Source organism: Choristoneura fumiferana, chromosome 15 (assembly GCF_025370935.1).
Source record: "Choristoneura fumiferana chromosome 15, NRCan_CFum_1, whole genome shotgun sequence".
Lineage (NCBI taxonomy): Eukaryota > Metazoa > Arthropoda > Insecta > Lepidoptera > Tortricidae > Choristoneura > Choristoneura fumiferana.
Window position 1 is genome coordinate 11,481,965 of NC_133486.1, and position 20,244 is coordinate 11,502,208.

General features: G+C 37.7%; 1 protein-coding gene and 3 long non-coding RNA genes across 5 annotated transcripts; 2 read left to right on the top strand and 2 right to left on the bottom strand.

The window, feature by feature from the left end:
* Positions 1–4,260: 4,260 nt before the first annotated feature.
* Positions 4,261–5,597, bottom strand: LOC141435534 (uncharacterized). Its single transcript, XR_012452181.1, has 3 exons — positions 5,499–5,597; positions 5,320–5,382; positions 4,261–4,825 (listed from the first exon to the last, which is right to left on the bottom strand). It is a non-coding gene; the product is annotated as an uncharacterized lncRNA (long non-coding RNA).
* A 3,129-nt stretch (positions 5,598–8,726) lies between these two features.
* Positions 8,727–10,886, top strand: LOC141435589 (uncharacterized). The gene is made up of 3 exons (XR_012452193.1): positions 8,727–8,846; positions 9,330–9,407; positions 10,768–10,886. It is a non-coding gene; the product is annotated as an uncharacterized lncRNA (long non-coding RNA).
* A 2,229-nt stretch (positions 10,887–13,115) lies between these two features.
* Positions 13,116–14,524, bottom strand: LOC141435691 (uncharacterized). Its single transcript, XR_012452212.1, has 3 exons — positions 14,451–14,524; positions 13,766–13,840; positions 13,116–13,279 (listed from the first exon to the last, which is right to left on the bottom strand). It is a non-coding gene; the product is annotated as an uncharacterized lncRNA (long non-coding RNA).
* Positions 14,525–15,508: 984 nt separating this feature from the next.
* LOC141435690 (uncharacterized) lies at positions 15,509–18,627 on the top strand. Of its 2 annotated transcripts, none has more exons than XM_074098434.1 (2): positions 15,509–15,558; positions 17,961–18,627. In XM_074098434.1, exons 1-2 carry the CDS (start codon positions 15,540–15,542, stop codon positions 18,332–18,334), a joined length of 393 nt encoding a protein of 130 aa, XP_073954535.1. In that variant the 5' UTR covers positions 15,509–15,539; the 3' UTR covers positions 18,335–18,627. The 2 variants fall into 2 exon arrangements, with proteins under 2 accessions (XP_073954535.1, XP_073954536.1); XM_074098435.1 differs by having other exon boundaries at positions 15,517–15,558; positions 17,964–18,627.
* Positions 18,628–20,244: the final 1,617 nt, after the last annotated feature.

Here is a 20,244-nt window from a genome sequence, read left to right on the forward strand (position 1 = left end):
CAATAGACGCCGTGCATTCGAACTGGAAACACTCCTTGTTCTATTTTAGAAAGTTTAATTTAAATTTGGAATCATGCCTTGCGGAGGTTGCGGTGACAGTAAGTATTAAAATATTGTTTGCAGTATTAGAAATAATTAATTTATAACTTTTTCGATCTCCAAAATTTTATTGAAGACTTGAAGATAAGTTATGTTTTTAACTAAGTAATAATATATATATCCCACCAATGGACAGAGTCATATTTATTTTAAAAAACAGCAACTAATATATCTCAGGACTCGGGGCTTCAATGTGGTCAAAACCTCGACAGGTAATTTTATCAAAAAATAATAGTCGTGATTAAGTTAGACATATTAGTTATGAATGTGTGAGAACCGCGAAAGTTTAAAACATTATTTTTTTTTTGGGATCCTGGCTTTTCGCCGAAAATATATTTTTGGCCATATGAAACAGTTGGAAAATAAATCATTTGGAATAATATTTTGAGCGGAAATTAGAGACCTTGTTGTTTTAAGATTTTTCAACAGGTAATTATAGAAGCACCCCCGTTTCAAATCAATCCCTTTCAAAATACCTATGCCCTTTTAAAGATAGATACGGGTGTCCGGGTGTGCTTAAGCCTTAAGCACCTTAACTCAGTATCCTGTAGCAAATATGTAGCTACGGTCGAGGACTTTAAATCATGAACCACCATGATGTGGAACCATTTCACAGAAAACGTCATAGTGACATCGCATTAATTAACAAGGAAAATCGAAATGACTTTTCCTTTGAAAAAGTTCCAAGGTCGCTCATGAATTAAAGTCCTTGACCGTACTTATGTCTACTGTAGAGACTCATTTCTGCGTTTAAGTGTTTGACTAACATCATCATCATCCGTAGGACGTCCATTGTTAGACTAGACACAGGCCGTCCAGACCCAGACCTCCAGTTACTTCGGTTGGAAGCGGCATGCATCCACTGCGGCTTTAACCAGAGGCCTTATTTTCTAACGCACTTGGAACCACGATCGTTTTCACCACTTCTTTCTGTCACACGGTAAAAGACGATGATAGAAAGAGATGGCGAATGCGATTGCGAGCGCCAGAGCGTTAGAAAATACGGCAACAGGTCACCCGTCCATCTCGTTGGTGGGTGTCCTACGCTGCGCTTGCCTATCCGCGGTCTCCTTTCAAGAACTTGTCGGTCCCAACAGCCATCTGTTGTCTTTGCTACATGGCCTGCCCATCGCCATTTCAACGAACAAATTCGCTTGGCTGTGTTTGTTTGACTAGCCGCATTCACTTAACACGACAGATATTAAGTGACCAAGTCGTGACACATCAGAACGGTATTGGTAACATGTACATTTTATATGGCTGCGTTCACATTTATCTGATGCAGTGTGTTGTGTCGGCTGGTGTTGTGTCGCATCACAAGCTATATTGAGATAGAAAGAGACAAGAGCATCACAACACAACATAGCTCAAACGCATTCGGTTTAGGTATAATATTTAGTCTGTTCGATTTGTTCAGATTCAGAATTGTTTGTTTTTACAAGCTCATGTAAAACCAACTCTTATTTCTCGTACGTCGCCGTCCGACTTTGTTTTGGTTTAAATTTGCCGTGTTATCGTGCATTACATGCTTATTAGAAACGGCTCTTTCGTGTTGCTAAGTTGTATTGGTTTACATTTGTTACGATTAGAATAGGTCACAGCAAAGTTAATAATTATTTCAAGATAGTAGCTTCTCGTGACCTTCTCGGGCCCTAGGTATACAGTCCCAATGCAGAATACGGCCTAATCTCAGATTGAGGGTACATACAGTAATTTATTGAACCAAGCGTTACTTTGCGGAGGTGCTCACCCGCAACCTAATAATAGATTATTTATGCAAAAAATGTGTGTTCATGCAATTCAACCACCTCCATACATCTAACATCTGGTAGCTTAGCTAACGGTAGTGTTGCTTTGAAGGTGAACTCTGGTAGAGTTCAATACGCGTCAGTGTAGTGTGGTGGTGGTGATAGATGGATATGTGTGATTTGTTTGTTCTTACAGTGTGGAGGTGGAGGAACTGCATGAACACTCATTTCTTGCATAAACGTAGCTATCATAAATTTGCGGGTGAGCATACTAATGGTTTTAGTTCTTTCGAGATAAATACGGCTATTTCGAAGTACTAAATACGGTATTTGACAACTCCTGATTTTGCCATATCTTAGTATTATTATGAAAATATAGGTAAACAGATAGTGATTAGCGAATTTAGTGTGATTTTTTGAAAAATCTTTATACCTGTCTCTTTCTCAAACGCTTTTCTCTATGCAGCAAGTATGGCGGTACTGGCGTGTGACGTCACATGCCAGTACCTATGTCTTTATCTGTCTAATCTTGAATTTCAAACCTTTATAACTTTGTTATTTGTAAAGGTAGCTTAAATTTTTTTTTCTATTCGATAACAGGCATTGTGTAGTTTTAATTTTTAAAACATATAAAAAAAAAAATACCGTGTCACTTCTGCGTTAATACTGTGGCTTTTGTATGAGGCTTTTGTTAGAAGTACCCCATAAACACGTTCTACTCATCTTTGTCCAGAGGGTAGAGACACGTTGTATGTTCACCAAAGTTAGTCAGGTGATTCTGTATGTTTTATTGTTGAACTTCCATTCCTTTTAAAATAGGAGGGATATCCCTTTAGGAGTGGTTTCCATGGAAATAGATCGGAACGGAATTCTAATCGGTTACTTGATGTAATAAAAAGGTAATAATTCGAAGATAATTTTAACTGCACAATCTGGGTGAAGATAGTACGAGTACATCCGACTGTACTCGTAATTGCTGGCACGTAATCGTTTCATATTGAGCGAGGCACTAATAAGAATAATGAGCTACTTACTGCAATATAAAAATCGCAATATTAGCTGAAGAGCAGAATAGACTTCATCATCATCATCATCCCAGCCTATATACCGTCCCACTGCTGGGCACAGGCCTCCTCTCAGAACAAGAGGGCTTGGGCCATAGTTCCCACGCGGGCCCAGTGCGGATTGGGAACTTCACACACACCATTGAATTGCTTCGCAGGTTTGTGCAATAGACTTGCCTATCTACAATATTTGAAAAGTTTCCTCGATTTCCCTGGAATCCACTTAAAAGTATCAAATCCTGACTGTCAATGGCACCTTCTCAGAAGTGTGCCCTTTCTGATAAAAAAAAATGTTGAATATCGCTCCACAAAATGTTGAAATCGGCACACTTACAAAAAAAAATACATTTACATAAATGCAGTGGAACACAGAATATCTTTCTTTTTGAAGTCGGTAAATAACCTCACAAAGTTAAGTATTAGCTCCGACAGGAAATTCGCTTTCACCCAAAAAAATCCGCGTCATAACGGTCCATCCTTTCGAGAGTCCACAGACAGAAATTGGCGTTGATTCGACATTATAAAACCCCTATTTTTGCGTCGGGGGTTTAAGATGAATTACTTTTCGAAACCCTTCGTCTCTCATTGTCGTCCTTCCTGCTTAAAACTCTTTTGTTTCAGACTGCAAATGCAGCACGAGCCAATGCGGTTCATCCTGCAAATGTGACTCTTCATGCAGCTGCACGTGCAAACGCCCCGCTGCAGAAACCACCAAGACCACTACGAAGAAGTAGATTTATGAATTAAGGGGGGGGGATCTTCGAGCTTCGAGAACTGCTGTTGTCCAGCTTAATTGTTACTGTCAAGATGCCACTAATTGATCGATTTAAGGAGGGGGGGGGGATCTTCAAGCTTCGAGAACTGCTGTTAATTGATCGATTCTGGCTTTTACGGGGGTCTGTTAATGTTCTTTAACTTTTAACTTGCCACTCTGCCAACCGGCGGTATGGAAATATGTCTATTTAGCTCTGACCGTTGAATGCAGCGCATGTGACAGCATCCTGCCCCGTGTGTTACTCCCCCATGATATTTTCTTTTGTATTTGGGCGCATTAATGATCACCGTTACACTCGGGCCACGCTAAGCTAAGCTAAATGGAGCAGCAAGATAAAAGATACTTCATTAAGACGTCACTAATTACAACATACTTTCTGTGAGATCATAAAAAGCCCATATTTTAATGGTTATTATTTGTTGGAAATAATCAAATCCAGATTTAGTGAAAAGCTCACATTTTTTAGTATAGTGTCAAAATTTGGAATAGTCAAGCCTAAGCCAGATTTAACCACTAAAATATTTTTTTTTTTCCACCAAGTGGCGGTTAAAATGTTAGCGCGTATTTCTGTTTCTCTTTTTTTGCGGACAATGGTGTGCAATTTGAATATCGAAGAAGAATTAGAGGCTAAGCTATCTTTAACTTTTTAAAAGTACTAATATTTCCAAACAGATGCTTTACATTTTGTTCAAGCCAATAGCCTGTTATGTGACCACTTACATTCTTGACCATGACAACTAATATGTTACTCATATATAGGTAGATTGATGATAGTAAAATTTGCTCTGACCCAGGGTCACGTCAATTACGTCCGTTATGTCAATTTAAACAGTAGTCTCTTATAGCTTACCTTACCTACTCTTATCATTAGTTATTAACTACCGTTCTAATCATCATCACTACATACGTTATCTTTGAGGGCTTAGATCTTTGTCGTGGTCACGTTGAGAACAATAATATTTATAACTGTATTTAAAAAATAACTCGTGTTAAGCCTGCTACATATTTATAAAATGAAACAAATTTGTGTTACTATTTTAACTATTTGATCTTTTATTAATCTTAATAAATTTATCAGCAACTATTTGTGTCTTTTTTTTCATCGAATACCTTTTCAGATTACTACTTCATGCAGGTACCTGAAAACAGTAAAATATTATTTAAACACACAAATTATTACCATGAAAACTTAGATAATGATGTGATGAATGTTTCATAGAAAACTGTCACTTTAGGCACATCTAGCCAGACGAGCGTAATTTTATGAGTCGCGTATTTTCAGTCATATTCATATTATTTCAACTAAGTGAATTCTGTTTTATACAAAAGTCTAGTTTGGGCCACACGTCGACTTAAAATGAGTTGCCAAAGCCAATTTTCTGTTTGTGGGAACGTCAACAATCCGAAGATCGTTGCCGCGTAAATTAGTGACAGGGGGGCTACTACGAAATTCGAAAATCGAAGTTCGAATCGTACCGTGCCTCTCACTCTCGTTTTATCATATAAGCGTCAGCGGGACGGCAAGATACGAAGTTCGAATTTTGCACTTCGTAGTATATAGGGGCTTTATTACCCCTGAGATGAGACGACTCTGTCGCATGACTGCGCAGCGCAAGGTCATGGCCGAACTTACTGTCGAGTCCAATGTCATGGCAGTCGCAGCCTGGTACACAACTGGTGGTTTCAGGCTCCATATCTGTAATCAGATCACCGTAAAGTTTAACGTGGTTCAAGTATTCGACGGCAAATAAGATAAACAACAAAAATGGCAAACTTATAATCAATCATAGGATTCAATAAATTATTACTAACTTATTTTCTGTGACAAGATCTTCATTGCTAATATTTTTCCGTTTTAAATAATGAGGTATGTTGGCTTTCGGTCGATTATGTAACTACTATTAACTAAAAACCCCGCAGTGAACTTGAGCACTGAACAAGAAGGATACGGTCTACTTAACTTATACCTACCACTGATCTTAAAACGCGGTTTTGGATAAAAACATTATCGCTTTTTTCTGTAAATAAGTAGGTACTTCATTGAGATGTCAGACTAACTAGCCGTGACGATTCATCTGGTTCATGCGGGCAAAATCGTGGGAAAGGGCTAGTACACAATAAATTAACTTTTTCACGACACTGCCGGAGAATGTGGCCATAGATACCCTAAATCCAGTATACAAATTAACAGCTGACTCATTTATGGCTCGCGAAACACGACAACAATGTCACACATTACGATAACAGGTCGTATTTATATATGAAATTCATAGTACGATACTACTTTTTAGAATATACTATTTCAATTTTTTTTCCGGCGTGCTGAAACGACACTCGGACCAATGAAAAGTAATCGTCTGCTGCATTTGAAATTAAATTGACCCATGAGAATGTGTCATTTACGACTTTAATGAGGTGTTTTTTTTCTTAAACGCATAATATGTACAAAATGCTTTAATTTTTTTAACTTCCTATGAAAAAACGCCACAGCAATAACTTTTTAAGCCTGCTGCACACTGCAATGCACTGACAGAACAGCCAGGATGCTTAGTGCGCGAGTATTCATCTTCGTCATGTTCATCGTGCTGCCGCAGCCAGGCTGCTCAGCGCGCGAGTATTCATCTTCGTCATGTTCATCGTGCTGCCGCAGCCAGGCTGCTCAGCGCACGAGTATTCATCTTCGTCATGTTCATCGTGCTGCCGCAGCCAGGCTGCTCATTGCGCGAGTATTCATCTTCGCCATGTTCATCGTCCTGCCGCAGCCAGGCTGCTCAGTGCGCGAGTATTCATCTTCGTCATGTTCATCGTGCTGCCGCAGCCAGGCTGCTCAGTGCGCGAGTATTCATCTTCGCCATGATCATCGTGCTGCCGCAGCCAGGCTACTCAGCGCGCGAGTATTCATCTTCGTCATGTTCATCGTGCTGCCGCAGCCAGGCTGCTCAGTGCGCGAGTATTCATCTCGCCATGTTCATCGTCCTGCCGCAGCCAGGCTGCTCAGTGCGCGAGTATTCATCTTCGTCATGTTCATCGTGCTGCCACAGCCAGGCTGCTCAGTGCGCGAGTATTCATCTTCGTCATGTTCATCGTGCTGCCGCAGCCAGGCTGCTCAGTGCGCGAGTATTCATCTTCGTCATGGTCATCGTGCTGCCGCAGCCAGGCTGCTCAGTGCGCGAGTATTCATCTTCGCCATGTTCATCGTGCTGCCGCAGCCAGGCTGCTCAGCGCGCGAGTATTCATCCTCGTCATGTCCGACTTGCTGCCGCGGGTCGGACATGAGGAGGATGACGTTTTTATTATTTAAATATGTGGTTTTGGGTACTGGCCACTAGGAACGGACTCGTTAAATAAAATTGTCACAAAACAAAAACTAAAAACGGCGTGAGCAACTCAGTCTTTGAATTGTTGTTTGTTTTGTGATAAATGTTTTTTTCTTCCAACTATGCTTTAATTTCATCATAACCGCACTAAATACCCAGCACAAAGCGGGACTTTCTGCTCTAGAGCAGGAAAAATGTATAAATTTTTTTTATTGCATTGTTTTAGATTTTTTTTTAATTACACCACCAAAGAGGTAACACAAGTATTTTTGCTATAAAATTTGCCAGCATAGTGAAAAAAGATCTAGTGTTAGGTTGTTCAACCTGACCGGTCTTATGAAATTTGACAGATGCGTACAAAAAATTGTTGCTACCAATCCTATCAAAAATAGTAAGTAGCCGTATTTAAAAAAAAACTTTGTGTGTTTGGTTGGCCAACCTGGCGCCCGTGAAAAAAATTTGACAGATCGCGGGTAAAAATATCTGCTACTGGCTACTAACTCTGCCAAAAAAATGTAAGACATTGAAAAAAAAAATTGGGAACCTTGCGAATTTTCCGTGGACATTTTGGGTGACACTATTTACCGGCACGGATAATACCGACATGGAAATACCGACCCGTTATTTCGTGTACACGCCCATACAAACTGATGTCAAACTGACAAGAGTTTCAATCACAAACATCATGTCGGTATTTCCATGTCAGTATTGTACGTCCGGTAAATAGTGTCACCCGACATTTTTTGTGAGCGCGAATGTAAACTTACAAAAATGGAATCATCGAGTGCTAGTGACATTTCTTTCGTATTACCTAATTGTTTAGCATGAGTTTTTTTTGTCTACTATTCCTGTAATAGTTGAAAGAAAAGCAGATTATGCGCCTCGCATTAAGTAATTTATATTGCACTCATGATTTTTAAAGCCCTCGCCGACGCTCGGGCTCCAAATCGGCACTCGGTGCAATAGTAAATAACTTTCTGCTTGGTGCAACAATCTACTATTATATCCTCGCAGTGGTTGTGAAATTCGCAACGTTGTCTCGGCCAAAAGTGCAAGATGAACTCGTATTATCGAAGGCCTCCCTTTCGGGTCAGAATTTAAACTAATTCGTTCATCTATTGCTTACTTTCCAGCCTCTACAACAATGTACTAAGGTGTTTATAAAATCACGATTTGTTACTAAATACCTAATGAGAAACATTATTGTTTAAAAACAATAAAATTGTTTCGTTATTCGCGTTAATTATTTCCATACAACTAGTGTAAGCGGTAGGTAACGGTACATACTCAGAGAGCAAATGATAGTTTTGTGACGCCATGTTGACATAAAGTTAATATAATATTATTTTATTTTGTCTTGTTGAGTACTAATGAATGGCATAATAAATATATTAAATTTGTAGCAGTTACCTATGTATTGTATGTATACCTATAAGTTGTTGTTGCTTTAAAATGAGTCCAAATTTTCAAAAAACCAGTTTAGATGTATCTGAGAATACCTATTTAGTCGTGCATTACAAATACAAATACCCAGTAAATAATAATTCAATTCTCAAGTCGATTATTACCCACTGTCACAGCCACTGTGTTCTAGAGTTTTCCTACTCGATTACAAATAATAAAATTCCGTCCCATCCCTGATTCCACTTCCTTTGTTATCTCATTGTCACTTTTTACTTGCTTAAAAACAGAGGTTGCAACCTTGCCTCAGTTGTCATTTTTTCTTCCACTGTCAACGTATAAAAGCATCAGCAAAATGGGTAAATAAACAAGTCAACTCTTAGTTCCAAACAAGCACATTACAAATAAATCAAAATGCCAGCACCCTGCGAACCCTGCAAAGGTAAGATATTGTTTATCAATTTTATAGTTTTCATTCAACATTTAGTCCTTCAATGATCGCTAACCCTACGGCAGAACGGGGCAAAGACGAATAAAATTATGTTTTTTGTTGTTGAGTCACCTTATGTGCCAGGAGTTAGAGTTGGAAGTTAGTGTTCTTGGTTCATTATCACATGGGAATTTCCTTATAATACTTACTTATTTCTTGATAGAAGAGCAGGGCGTTGATGAATTTTCTATTTATACAATGTTAACATTTAAGATTATTCTGTGTCTTGTCTTGGTCTATATTCCTGTTACGGAACCTTAACTTTAAAAACCGTTCTTATTTCTTATACATCATACACATAAATGCCCTAACTCTATGCAATTCAGTTTTCTAGGTCCAAAAGTTTCGGCTGGGTGTAAATGAGTCAGATTTTCAGGACTTTTATTACATTGTTCCGTCTTTCATTACCTTTATTAAAAAAAAACATTTATCCAGATACCTGCCAAGAAGGAGCGGCATGCCAGGACAATTGCACCTGCGATGCCAACTGTTCAGACTGTGATGCAAAACCAGGTAATTTCATCGTTTATTTCTTTGCCCTTTAACAATGACTGTGAAAACTTACACTTATTATGTGTCCAAAAACTTCTACCAGGTGATTTCTATCAATTAACTGAGCCATCTGTCCAAGTTATCGGAAATCAAGAGGAACACGATATATAAAGTGTATTTCTCTTGCATCTACAACTACAAATATATAATATAAATTAAATAGTAATTAGAAGCAGAGTTCTCGAGATGCTGTCCTTCGGACAGCGAAGCGACAGTACAGGGTTCCGTTTCGGGTACGGAACCTTATTAAAAAACACAAAATAAAGTTATCTTAACGATTGATACTCAAAGTAAAGCATTTTAAGGGGTTTTTCGGGTTAAATTTATTACTGCTTTTAGAGACACACTTTACGACTTTCATTCCGGTTATTCCGAGAATCCAATGCAAAATAAAATTTTGCTGGCACCCTTTGAGGGGAGTTAGCGGAGTAGAGCAGACAAGCGCGCGTTCTGCAGGCTCCGGGTCTGGTCCAGAGATGTGCGGGGATGTGGTGTGTTGCGAGGATTGTGTTTTTCGCGAACCAATAGAATCGCTTCATTTAATTTTTCATTTATTTGACGACCGGATGGCCAAATGGTTAGAGAACCTGACTACGAAGCTTGCTGTATAATATGTACCTATTTAAGTATGTATTTATCTATATATGTATAATATTTATCCATTGCCTAGTGTCCATGTACAAGCTTTGCTTGGTTTGGGTTAGTGTCAAGTGTCCCATGATATTTATTTTATTTATTTACCTAGTCTCGCTCTGCTCAGCTATTTCCACCAGAGCCGTGCTGTATTATAGGTAAAAGGTGCGTTTCTATTGGTTCTTGAAAAACACATTCCTCGCCACATTATTGAGAGAGAGAAAGAGAGAGAAACATTTATTTACACATATTCGATACACATAAAAATACATTAGATGGAAAGTAAGTTTTTTACTAACGAAGCTTCAATCATAGGCTAGAGCCGGGGCTGACGATATACGCTGATTGGTACTTCATTTTTCCCGTAGCCTTCTTTCTGATTTTTTTCTTTTTACTCAATTCTTAGTGATGCCGGCTTGATGTTAATATTAATAAACTTCTTTCCTCAAGTCCTCCTTAATCAACGATATGGGTATAACATGCGAAAAGTTATTTGGGAATGCGTAGATAGTTTCAAAGAACACCTAACGCGTTAGAAGAAACTACTGCTTCATCTTTTATACAAGTGTATTGATAGAATAAGAATTGAGGCTCCTTGGGAATGGGCATCGATTGGCCTTTTGATTCGTACTCAGTAACAAAATCTTATCTTTTATCATCAACTTAAATAATATACTTATTGTTTCAGGCTGCTGCTAATTAAATGGAAACTTTGCGTCCGCTGCTCATTTCGTCGATTTCAGATATTAATTGATAGTTTGTAATGTAATTTATTTCTGCAATTAAATCAGTGGTGCCCATTTAAAACTTGTTTTGTTAATTTCTACCCGAATTGAAACTTTTGGGATTTTCGATCACTTCTCGAAGTATTTTATGAAGAAAATTTACAGATTTAATTAAATTCCTCAATCTTTTATAAAAACTACTTTAAATAATATATTAAATGACGAAGAATCGTGTGAGAAAGGACTAGGAATTTAGGACTTGGTGGATTTGGAACTTAGCAGGGACGGGAAACATTCTTCTAACCTGAATGTTGGGAAACGAATAAATCCTTGTTCCTACTAATTTTATAAATGTGAAAGTTTGATAAAATAGGCTTTACGAATTTGGAGAAAATTTCGCACACAGATAGTTTATAACCCGGTTTAACACACGTATATGAATGAATTTTTTTTTTCTTGAAATGGTGCTTAGTTCCTGTGGCATAACGATAAACGAATTATTGGCAGACGAAGTCGCGGCAACATCTAGTATGTAATAAAATAATTGATTTCGACCATCATTGGATATTATGTAACTACGGGACGGGAATAAACTTTATAAATTTTATAGGTACTTGACTTTTAATTCAACTTCTAAATGTAAAAAACAGTTTGCCTAAAAAGCATCCCGCAATCGTCAGATTCCATTTCGACAAACGCGGTTCGCCACGTCCATGCCAATAAACGATTTACTTTACATCTTTATTGATTTCTGGAAGGCTTTTGATTAGTTATGTATGACACGACGGACTTGCAGTCAAGCTCTCTGCCTGCAATTACCTGTTCACTTGTGGTCCTGAATAACTCATTTCCTTGGAGATGCCTAGGTTCATTAAAGTATTAGTCAAAGTCTGCTCTGGTGATTTTGCGGGCATTAAAGCCAGTTTTACTCAAGGGTCAGTACTGTGCCCCTCTTTGTTCTTGATTAATGAGCTGTTGATGAAATTTTAGGTTACCCTGACCTACTGCGTCTCAAAAATGTCTAGTGCATAATTCTGAAACTAAAATTAGGGAAAAATCATTTAAAAAGATGCTATCTCGTATTATAACTCCAGAAATTACAACATACAGTCCTCTACATCGATTTCGATGACAGCGACCCTGATTAAAATAAAAAGACTTTCAGTTCAGAGTATTTACTAAATTTTACTTTAATATTTATATGTCTAGCGCAAGTCCTTAAATTCTCTATCGCAGAGCGTGCAATAGACCTGACTTTGTAAGTTTACTTGTTTTGAGTTTTTCTTTACAAATTTGGCGCCGCAATATCAGACCACCAAAAACATCAAATAAGAATATCATAACAAATTGATATTGATACCTATACCTGACCAGGTAACACATTTTTATTTCTGAGCTCAAAGTCGGTCTTTCACTCAGTTTTTCTGCCCACATCCTTGCTAAGGTTCTAGGCAACCAGCGGGAGAACATTGAGGTGCAAGTGAACTTTTGAGTTTTGGCCGAAGTTGGTCTTTCGCATGGTACAATTTTAATCTCATATTGCTCGAGAGTGCATTACCTCATGCTCCTTGTTCCGCCCGCTTATTAACTATTGAGATCACAACAATACGCAGCAGGCATAGATTTGGTTTTTTACCTCATATGGAAAGGAACCTGATAATTCGGTCTTGCTTGTCTTCTTTGTACAGTTGTACAAACTAAATAATTCCAGGGTGGAACCTTTGTGCTACTAATGTCATGCAGACATCCCATACTTTTGCTAAGGAAATCGTAGTGAAATTTATTTTTAAAAGGTTCGACTCTGGTACTTTTGGCAAAATTGCTAGCAGGCAGTCATGCAATCAAATGAATAATTGTAGTATTTTTTCTGATATTTAAATGTTAAACTTTTTAAAAAATAACGATATAAGCAAAACTCAAGTCAATGACGAATCTAAATGACCCCACACTGTGTACAGTCGAGAGCATAAATATTTATACAGCCAATGCGTCAAATATTTGTATACATCGACTTTATGGTTAGTGGCATAAAGGGTAGCGATATCTTGGTAATGTACATATTTATGCCCCTGACTGTATATTCTGCTTATGACAGGGTGCTGCTAACACTGGATATTCATAGATACCCAAAAATTTGCATGGAACTCACGACGCGCGAGTCCGACTTGCACTTGGCCAGATTTTTTGCACTATGGTATATTTGTTTTTAATCGTACAAAGGATGTTCATAGATCTTTGGATGGAACACAGTCCCATCATCCCATGTACGAGTAGCGGGTAAGATACTATGAGTGAAATTTAAAACCAAAAATCAACTTAACAATTTATTAAGTCACAAGAGGCAGTGGAACAGCACGATGGTGACGAAGAAGGTGACGCAGAAAGCGACGGGGAAGCAAGCCTCGAGCGCGGCCGAGACTCGCGCCCCGAGCGGCCGGCGCGGGCGCTCCTCGTCCATGGCTTAGCAGCATCCACCTGGAAATTATTTAATAAGTTATCTATAGAATGTCCCTGGTCTTAAATATTTCTAACATAAGGTATGTACAAAATCTCAGACCAACAGGCATTTAACAAAGTAAGGGGTAATCTGAAGGTCTACTGAACTGATTTTAGTTAGAATCCGGAATAACTACGGAAATTCACCAAAGAACTACAGTAGATACAGGGTGAAGAATGCGCAAGTTGAAGTGGCAATGGGCGGCCAAGTCGCTCGTGGAATAGACAACCGTTGGGGAAGAAGATTCTTCGGGTGACGACCACGAACTGGAAGTTGAAATATTGGCAGGCCTCGCACTAGGTGGACTGACGACATCATAAAGCTGCGGCCAACCGGTGGAAGGAAGTGACAAGTTATTGTTCAATGTAGGCGTTCTAAGTGGGAGGCCTTTGTTCAACAGTGAAGATCTTCGGATGATGATGATAATGGCGAGTAATTTAATGAGTTAGTAAAAAATAATCTACCTTTGGAAGTGCAGTCGTTGCAACCTTTCTCCTTACAGGCGCAGTTGTCTTTGCAGGATCCGTCCTGGCAGGAGTCTGTTGAAAATACAGTTCTTGCTTGTAGTAACAGAAAACAATTTTTTGTAGGAAAGGGGGTAACGAGGGGGTAAGTATGAATCGCAGAGAAAGAGCCAGGATGAAAAAAAGAGACTATATCCCCAAAATCCACGACTTATTCCAATTAAATGTGAAAGAAAGAAAATGTTTATTCGGCACCTAAGTACTTACGAGAAAGAAGCATACATTAACTTAAGCTGCGATCATGTGCCATCGGCGGTGTGGTAAAAAGTTCCTTCTTAGCACCTTAGCAAAATACAGTCGCGTGTACAGTCGAGTTCATATACTTGTGAGCAAAAATTTGATCAAAAATAGGTATCTGCAAAGGCGTAGAAGCGTGTTTAGATATTTTTGATCAAATTATTGCTCGCAAGTTAATGAACTCGACTGTACAATATTTTGAACTCCACAACCACTTATTCACTTCTGCTTTTGACGTACATTGTGTGTGTTGCTAGTTAACCGCTATGCAGTGATCGTTTAGTTAGACCGTTCAATGAACGGGGAAATTACTCGCCGCTCTTTGTGACTATCGTTTCCTTATATGTTTCCAGGCCCGTATTGTTTGATACAGATTTTTTTTACATACCTTTGCAAGGTTCGCAGGGAGCGGGCATGATGAGTTGATCTTCGGTGGTCTTATCACACTGTGCCGTTTCCACCGTTCTGTCATGTTTTTATACGATAGGATCGGTGCAAAAACTGCATTAGGAGCAAGGTTAGAGTTGTATTGTAAACATTGTTATCTGTTATTTGTATGAAGTAGTTTATAATATAACTTGATTTAAATAATATTACTTTCAATTTGAATAATGTCAAATTTTTATTTTAAGTAACTATTTCTTTTCTCTGTTCAGTTGTTAAAGAAAATTAAACTTAAGTTTTTGTGTTAATATTTTCGTTACGGTTAGTAAAATTGTATGAATGTGAAATTTGTGGCTTAAGCTCGGAAAACACACTTTCCCAAAATGAGTGTTTTATTATCTAATTTATAATTTAACAATGTAAGCTCCGAAGGTGCCTACATTTTTCCTTTTTCACAAAGTAAAGTGCATTTTCCTAAATGTACCTACTCGTTCGTGACGTAACACGGTTCTTTTTATGTAAATATACAAAAATGGTTCTTTTGAAAAAGCATACCTTCGAGGATACCGTAGCATCCGCGAAAGTGCATTTTTTAGGAAAGAGCCGTTTTTGAGATGTGCATCTTCCGAGAAAATGATCGTTCTAAAGTGCACTTTTAGAGAGACGCACATTTTAAGTGGGTTTTACGAGCTAAGCCAAATTTAGGGTATTTATTGCTCTGTCATGCAAAAACAGATCAATCAAATGTAACTTCAACAATGTGCAAACTATCTACATAAGCATTCAATTCAGCTAACCTTAGGTATCTACATTTTCTCACTTCATAGTTTTCCCATTTCAATTGCAATAATTCTAGTTCAGGAAATCCCTCTATCGATCACAATTATTTTCGCCTTTATTCTTATCCCGGAAAAACCTGTCCTGTCACGCTTGATCGCGGAGACTGTAAGTACCATCTGTTTCATCTTTTGTATCATTTCCTGTCTTTACACAGGCAGCCTTCGGCTTAGATATTTGGCGATATTTAAGACTTTTCGATTATTTTATTATATCATTCAGACTCTGAAAAGCGACGAAGAAGTATTGAAGTGCAATGTGCCAGACTATTGAAGGTATTTGAATTTTTAGTTTCGGAAAATAAGTTGTCTTTTAACGGGGATTAAGAGGAAAGTAGGTACAAAGCGAGTTTTTTTTTAACCGTGCCTATTTATATTTTTAGTTTTTATTTAAACGACAATAATTTGGGACCGAGTTTTTACATCACATCCATGGAAATAGTCAAAATGTCTGTTTCTTAAATGAAAATTTCTACCTACTAGTCGTCATAATTATTTAGAGCTCTGATTTTTCTGTACTTGTTTATTTTCGAATGGTCTTGCACGTGTAATTTATTTCCTTTCGGTATCCCACTATAATTATTTGAATTATAATTGCGATAAGATAACTCAGAGAATTTCCGTAAAGGTAGGTAAGTTTTTGTAGCGTAATACCTACTCCTAAATATTTTCTCAACACAACGACGGCGCTGTACAGTCACGTCTAAAAGTATGTATACACAAAAAAAATTGAAAAATATGTAGCCACACATTTTCATCATAAATATGTATCTATTACTGACACCAAAAAATTGTATTCATTAAACTGTTTCAGTATCATGTAATCACAAAATGCTTCAGAAAGTTGCATACTTAAATAAATTCCATTTAAATGTATTCACCTCGTAGGCAAAAATAAGTATACATGAATGGGTTCCATATACATATAACCACACCAATTTGGCAAATATTTTATACGCCGTTTGATTCATAAATATGTATCCAGACTGCAACAACAAACCTTGTCTGACTGGCATAGAATCGTAAGTTGTATATTTAACTGATTTGACAATTCACGAAAACAGTGCGGACTTGTCACTGCATACGTCTATCTCACGATTATTCTATGACGCACTTGACAGTCCTTAGATTGAATTGACTTGTAAATATTGAGTATTTCAGTTTAGGGTCATTCTCAGAAAGGTGCACTATGCATTTTTTTGTTTTTATTTTAATTATATTGTTAATTGTTAGTGGTAAAGCCGCACTGTAGCCAGTTCTTGGTTTGCAGTACGAATGTATTTGTAACTTCAGATAGGTTATATATTATAAAAGAAAGTCACTGGCTTCATGGAAGAACTTCATTTTAAAATCAATTACTTACATATACTTATACTGTCAAGTGCAAGATCGCCATTCTGTCATCGTCATTCAGAAGCTGTCTTCTATAATTAAAATTACAATGATTAAAGATTGCAAATTATAGATGCTTCAGTGGATCTGCCCTCAGTGGATGACCCGAACAACTTGATCGCTTTGGCTTAGTCGATATTAATGACCACTCTGGACGTTTCCAAGTATTTGGTGATCTTGATGGTGTATAAAAAATTAAATATATCCATACCAAATTTCATCCAGCTCAGTTGCTTTTGGAGATAAAAACTAAGTACCCTATCTTCAGCCCCTTGACAGTCGAAACCAGTCGGTTTCGACGTGATACCGGAACAGACAGAGTTACTTTCAATTCATCACTCGTATAAAACAAAGTCGCTTTTTTTGTCTGTACGCTTAGATCTTTCAAACTACGCAACGGATTTTGATGCGGTTTTCACAAATAAATAGTGTGATTCACGGTGTCTATGGATACCGTAAGCGTGTTGTGCCGGAACGGGTCACCAGTATATAATATTATTTTAATGGAGTATGGATTCGTAGTATGTATGTCCCTGCCCGCATGCAGGTTACGAAAGAGACAGACATGTAATCTTAACAAAACAGTAATTCTTCAAAACGAATCAAAATATCAAATCGTGTTTACATATTTATGAATCAAACGGCGTATACAAATATTTACCAAATTGGTGTGGTTATATGTATATGGAACCCATTCATGTATACTTATTTTTGCCTACGAGGTGGATACATTTAAATGGAATTTATTTAAGTATGCAACTTTCTGAAGCATTTTGTGATTACATAATACTGAAAAAGTTTAATGAATACAATTTTTTGGTGTCAGTAATAGATAAATATTTTTGATACAATGTATGACTACATATTTATGCAACCTGGTTTTTGTATACATATTTTTAGACGTGACTGTACCAATACCTCCTAACTGAATGACTTTTGACATGCGATTGAGGACCTAAGCTCCCCCTAGCTAAACCTCCTAAGTTGCATGTTCGAGATTTATCAGTTAGGAGGTATTGGTACTTCACCGTCGACAATATTGTTACGCTCCTAGATAACACGAATAGTTATGTATTAGTAGCATCTGTTAGCTAATAGAAGTAATGTTACGGAATAGGCGTCTAGTTAATTGATAATAATAATTGACCACATCCTATTGAAGTATAATGAACATAAGTAGTAAAACTGTCCAACGTTGTAACATGAAACAACTAAGCTCTCAAGGAAATCTAAAAAGTATAATCAATATTAAACACAATAACCTAACATTTTTTTATTTTTAAAAGAAGCCGTGCAGCAGCAACATGAAGACAACTCCAAGCTGCAGAACACCTCAAAGCTACAGGAATCTTCCAGCATCCAGAAGCCTTCCAACCTTGAGGATAGGCCAGACCTTCAGGACACCTCAGATCCTGTCAGTTCCGAACTCCAAGAGGAATTATGTCCCCCCGATTGTCCTTGTAGACGTACACCGGAGACAGTGAAGTCCTCCATACGGCTTCAGATCTTCTTCAATGTCCTGGGCATATTCTTCGCACTCTTCGCAATTTATCTGATGGTAACGACAAACTCTAATTTGTACCTGATCTTTTGGATATGCTTCTCCGTTCTGAGGCGGATGATGGGAAAGACTAGAACGATGAAAATGAAGAAGGATTAGATTTGTTGTTTGGAAATGTTCTAGTAAAGGAAGGCTGTAAAATTAAATGAGACCGGCGACGCGGTTAACTATTTTCTATTACCTACATCACGTGTGTTAGCAGTTGAAGACTGCGTTAAGAGTGTGTACAATGGATAGAGAATTCACTCGCCGCACTTCCAGTTGCAAAACTAGATTGTAAGAGTCAGAATTGGCAACATTTCTACTAGACACTTCCATTACTAAACATTGGCCCGTCGTTATTATTGAAAGTTAATTTATCTCCCTATTTATTCGTATTTATAAGTAACTTATTAACCTTTACTGTTATCGCTGGTGATTTTATTTAAGAACAATAATTTTCGCTTGCTCATGAACATTGTCTGTTTCTTTTCATTTCATTATAAGTACCTACGCCTACGCTTACCTACGTATAAAGAACACTCGAGGTTATTTGTATCAAGTGTTTCGTTTCATCTTTTATGATGTGGCTAGAAAATGGACTTTTAATCACACTTGCTCGTAAACAGTGTCGTTACATGCAGGCCATTGCAGGCTACCTTGCTTGCAATCCCCCAAATAAATCCCTCGGCCTTTTGTCCTTGTCATGAAACCCAAGGTCAGTAAATGAGTCTGCTTGACTTGCAGGAGGACCTCGCGCACGCACATCAGGCATATGCTGCGGAGTGGGAGGGCGGCGGGGGGCTGGCGCTGCCAAGAGCGCAGCCAGCAGTAGCGGCCAATTTTGTAAAAATATTAGCTTTTCTTTTACAAGATACAACTTTACTCGCAAATGTGATGAAAAACATTGTATGTCGCACGGGCGGTACTAGAATAACGAACATCGATCCATCGACTTCGGGCTTCTAATAGACTCTCGTTTGTAATTCCTTATTTACCGCCGTTAAGACACAATGTGTCGTATGTCGTAGGTGTAATTGGGTACGTAGTTTCTATTTAGCCAGTCAGTTACATTATAAGAAAATATTGGGTAGGTTTTTTTCTTTTGTCAGTCAAATACAGAATGATAAAGATGAAGCTGCTTAAGGTTCCGGTGGCACAGCACTCGACCAGCGACCGGACTGAACGGCGCGCGGCGTGGCACTGCATAGTTTTGTCTTGTGAAGATTGGTTAGCGGCCGTCTAAACGACGACGCTTGGCTATGTGCGTGCGTCGATTCGGGCGCTAGTATGAAGTCGAACTACTGCCTATTACTTGTATTGTGGTTCCGGAGTAGAGGCCCGTGACGTCACGCCGTGCTAAAAAGTGTCGCATTTGAACTGAACTTAAACTGGCTATGTAGCCAGTATTTTTTTACAAATGGAATGGATGGTTTTTTTTTAGAAATGGAAAACATACATATATTTTCAATTTCTTTATTTAATTGACTAAAAAAAATACGTGTTCAATAATTTTTAAAAATGTAATCAATGGAATTAGAATTTTTAGGTCACCACTCCTATATTTAAAGGCTTACTCAAGGCCAAAGTGAATAGGCTAACTATACATATATATACATCTTTGTTCTCATCTGCACAAGTGCATTTATGATTATATTTTGTTAAAATTTCAGACGAATATTTACCAATTTAATTATGATAATTTCCAAAGAATATTGATGCAACTTTAGAAATGAGCTTTAGAATATAAATTGTAACTTTTCAGGGTACGTTTGACCAAATGGTAACGTAAAGTAGTGATTATCTTCATTATTTTTGTAATTACCTTAAAAGAGTAAAGAATTAGCATTAAAAACGTCAACCATTTCATTATTGCTACCTTATTTCATCAATAAAAGCAACTTAATAATGTGTGTGGTTTTTATTAAGTATACTTAATTGAATCTTAGTCACAAAATAGGAATTATAGACTGCCCCGACTCAGTTCATTAAACTTTACAGCTTATTTTATAGTTACAATCTCTAAAAAA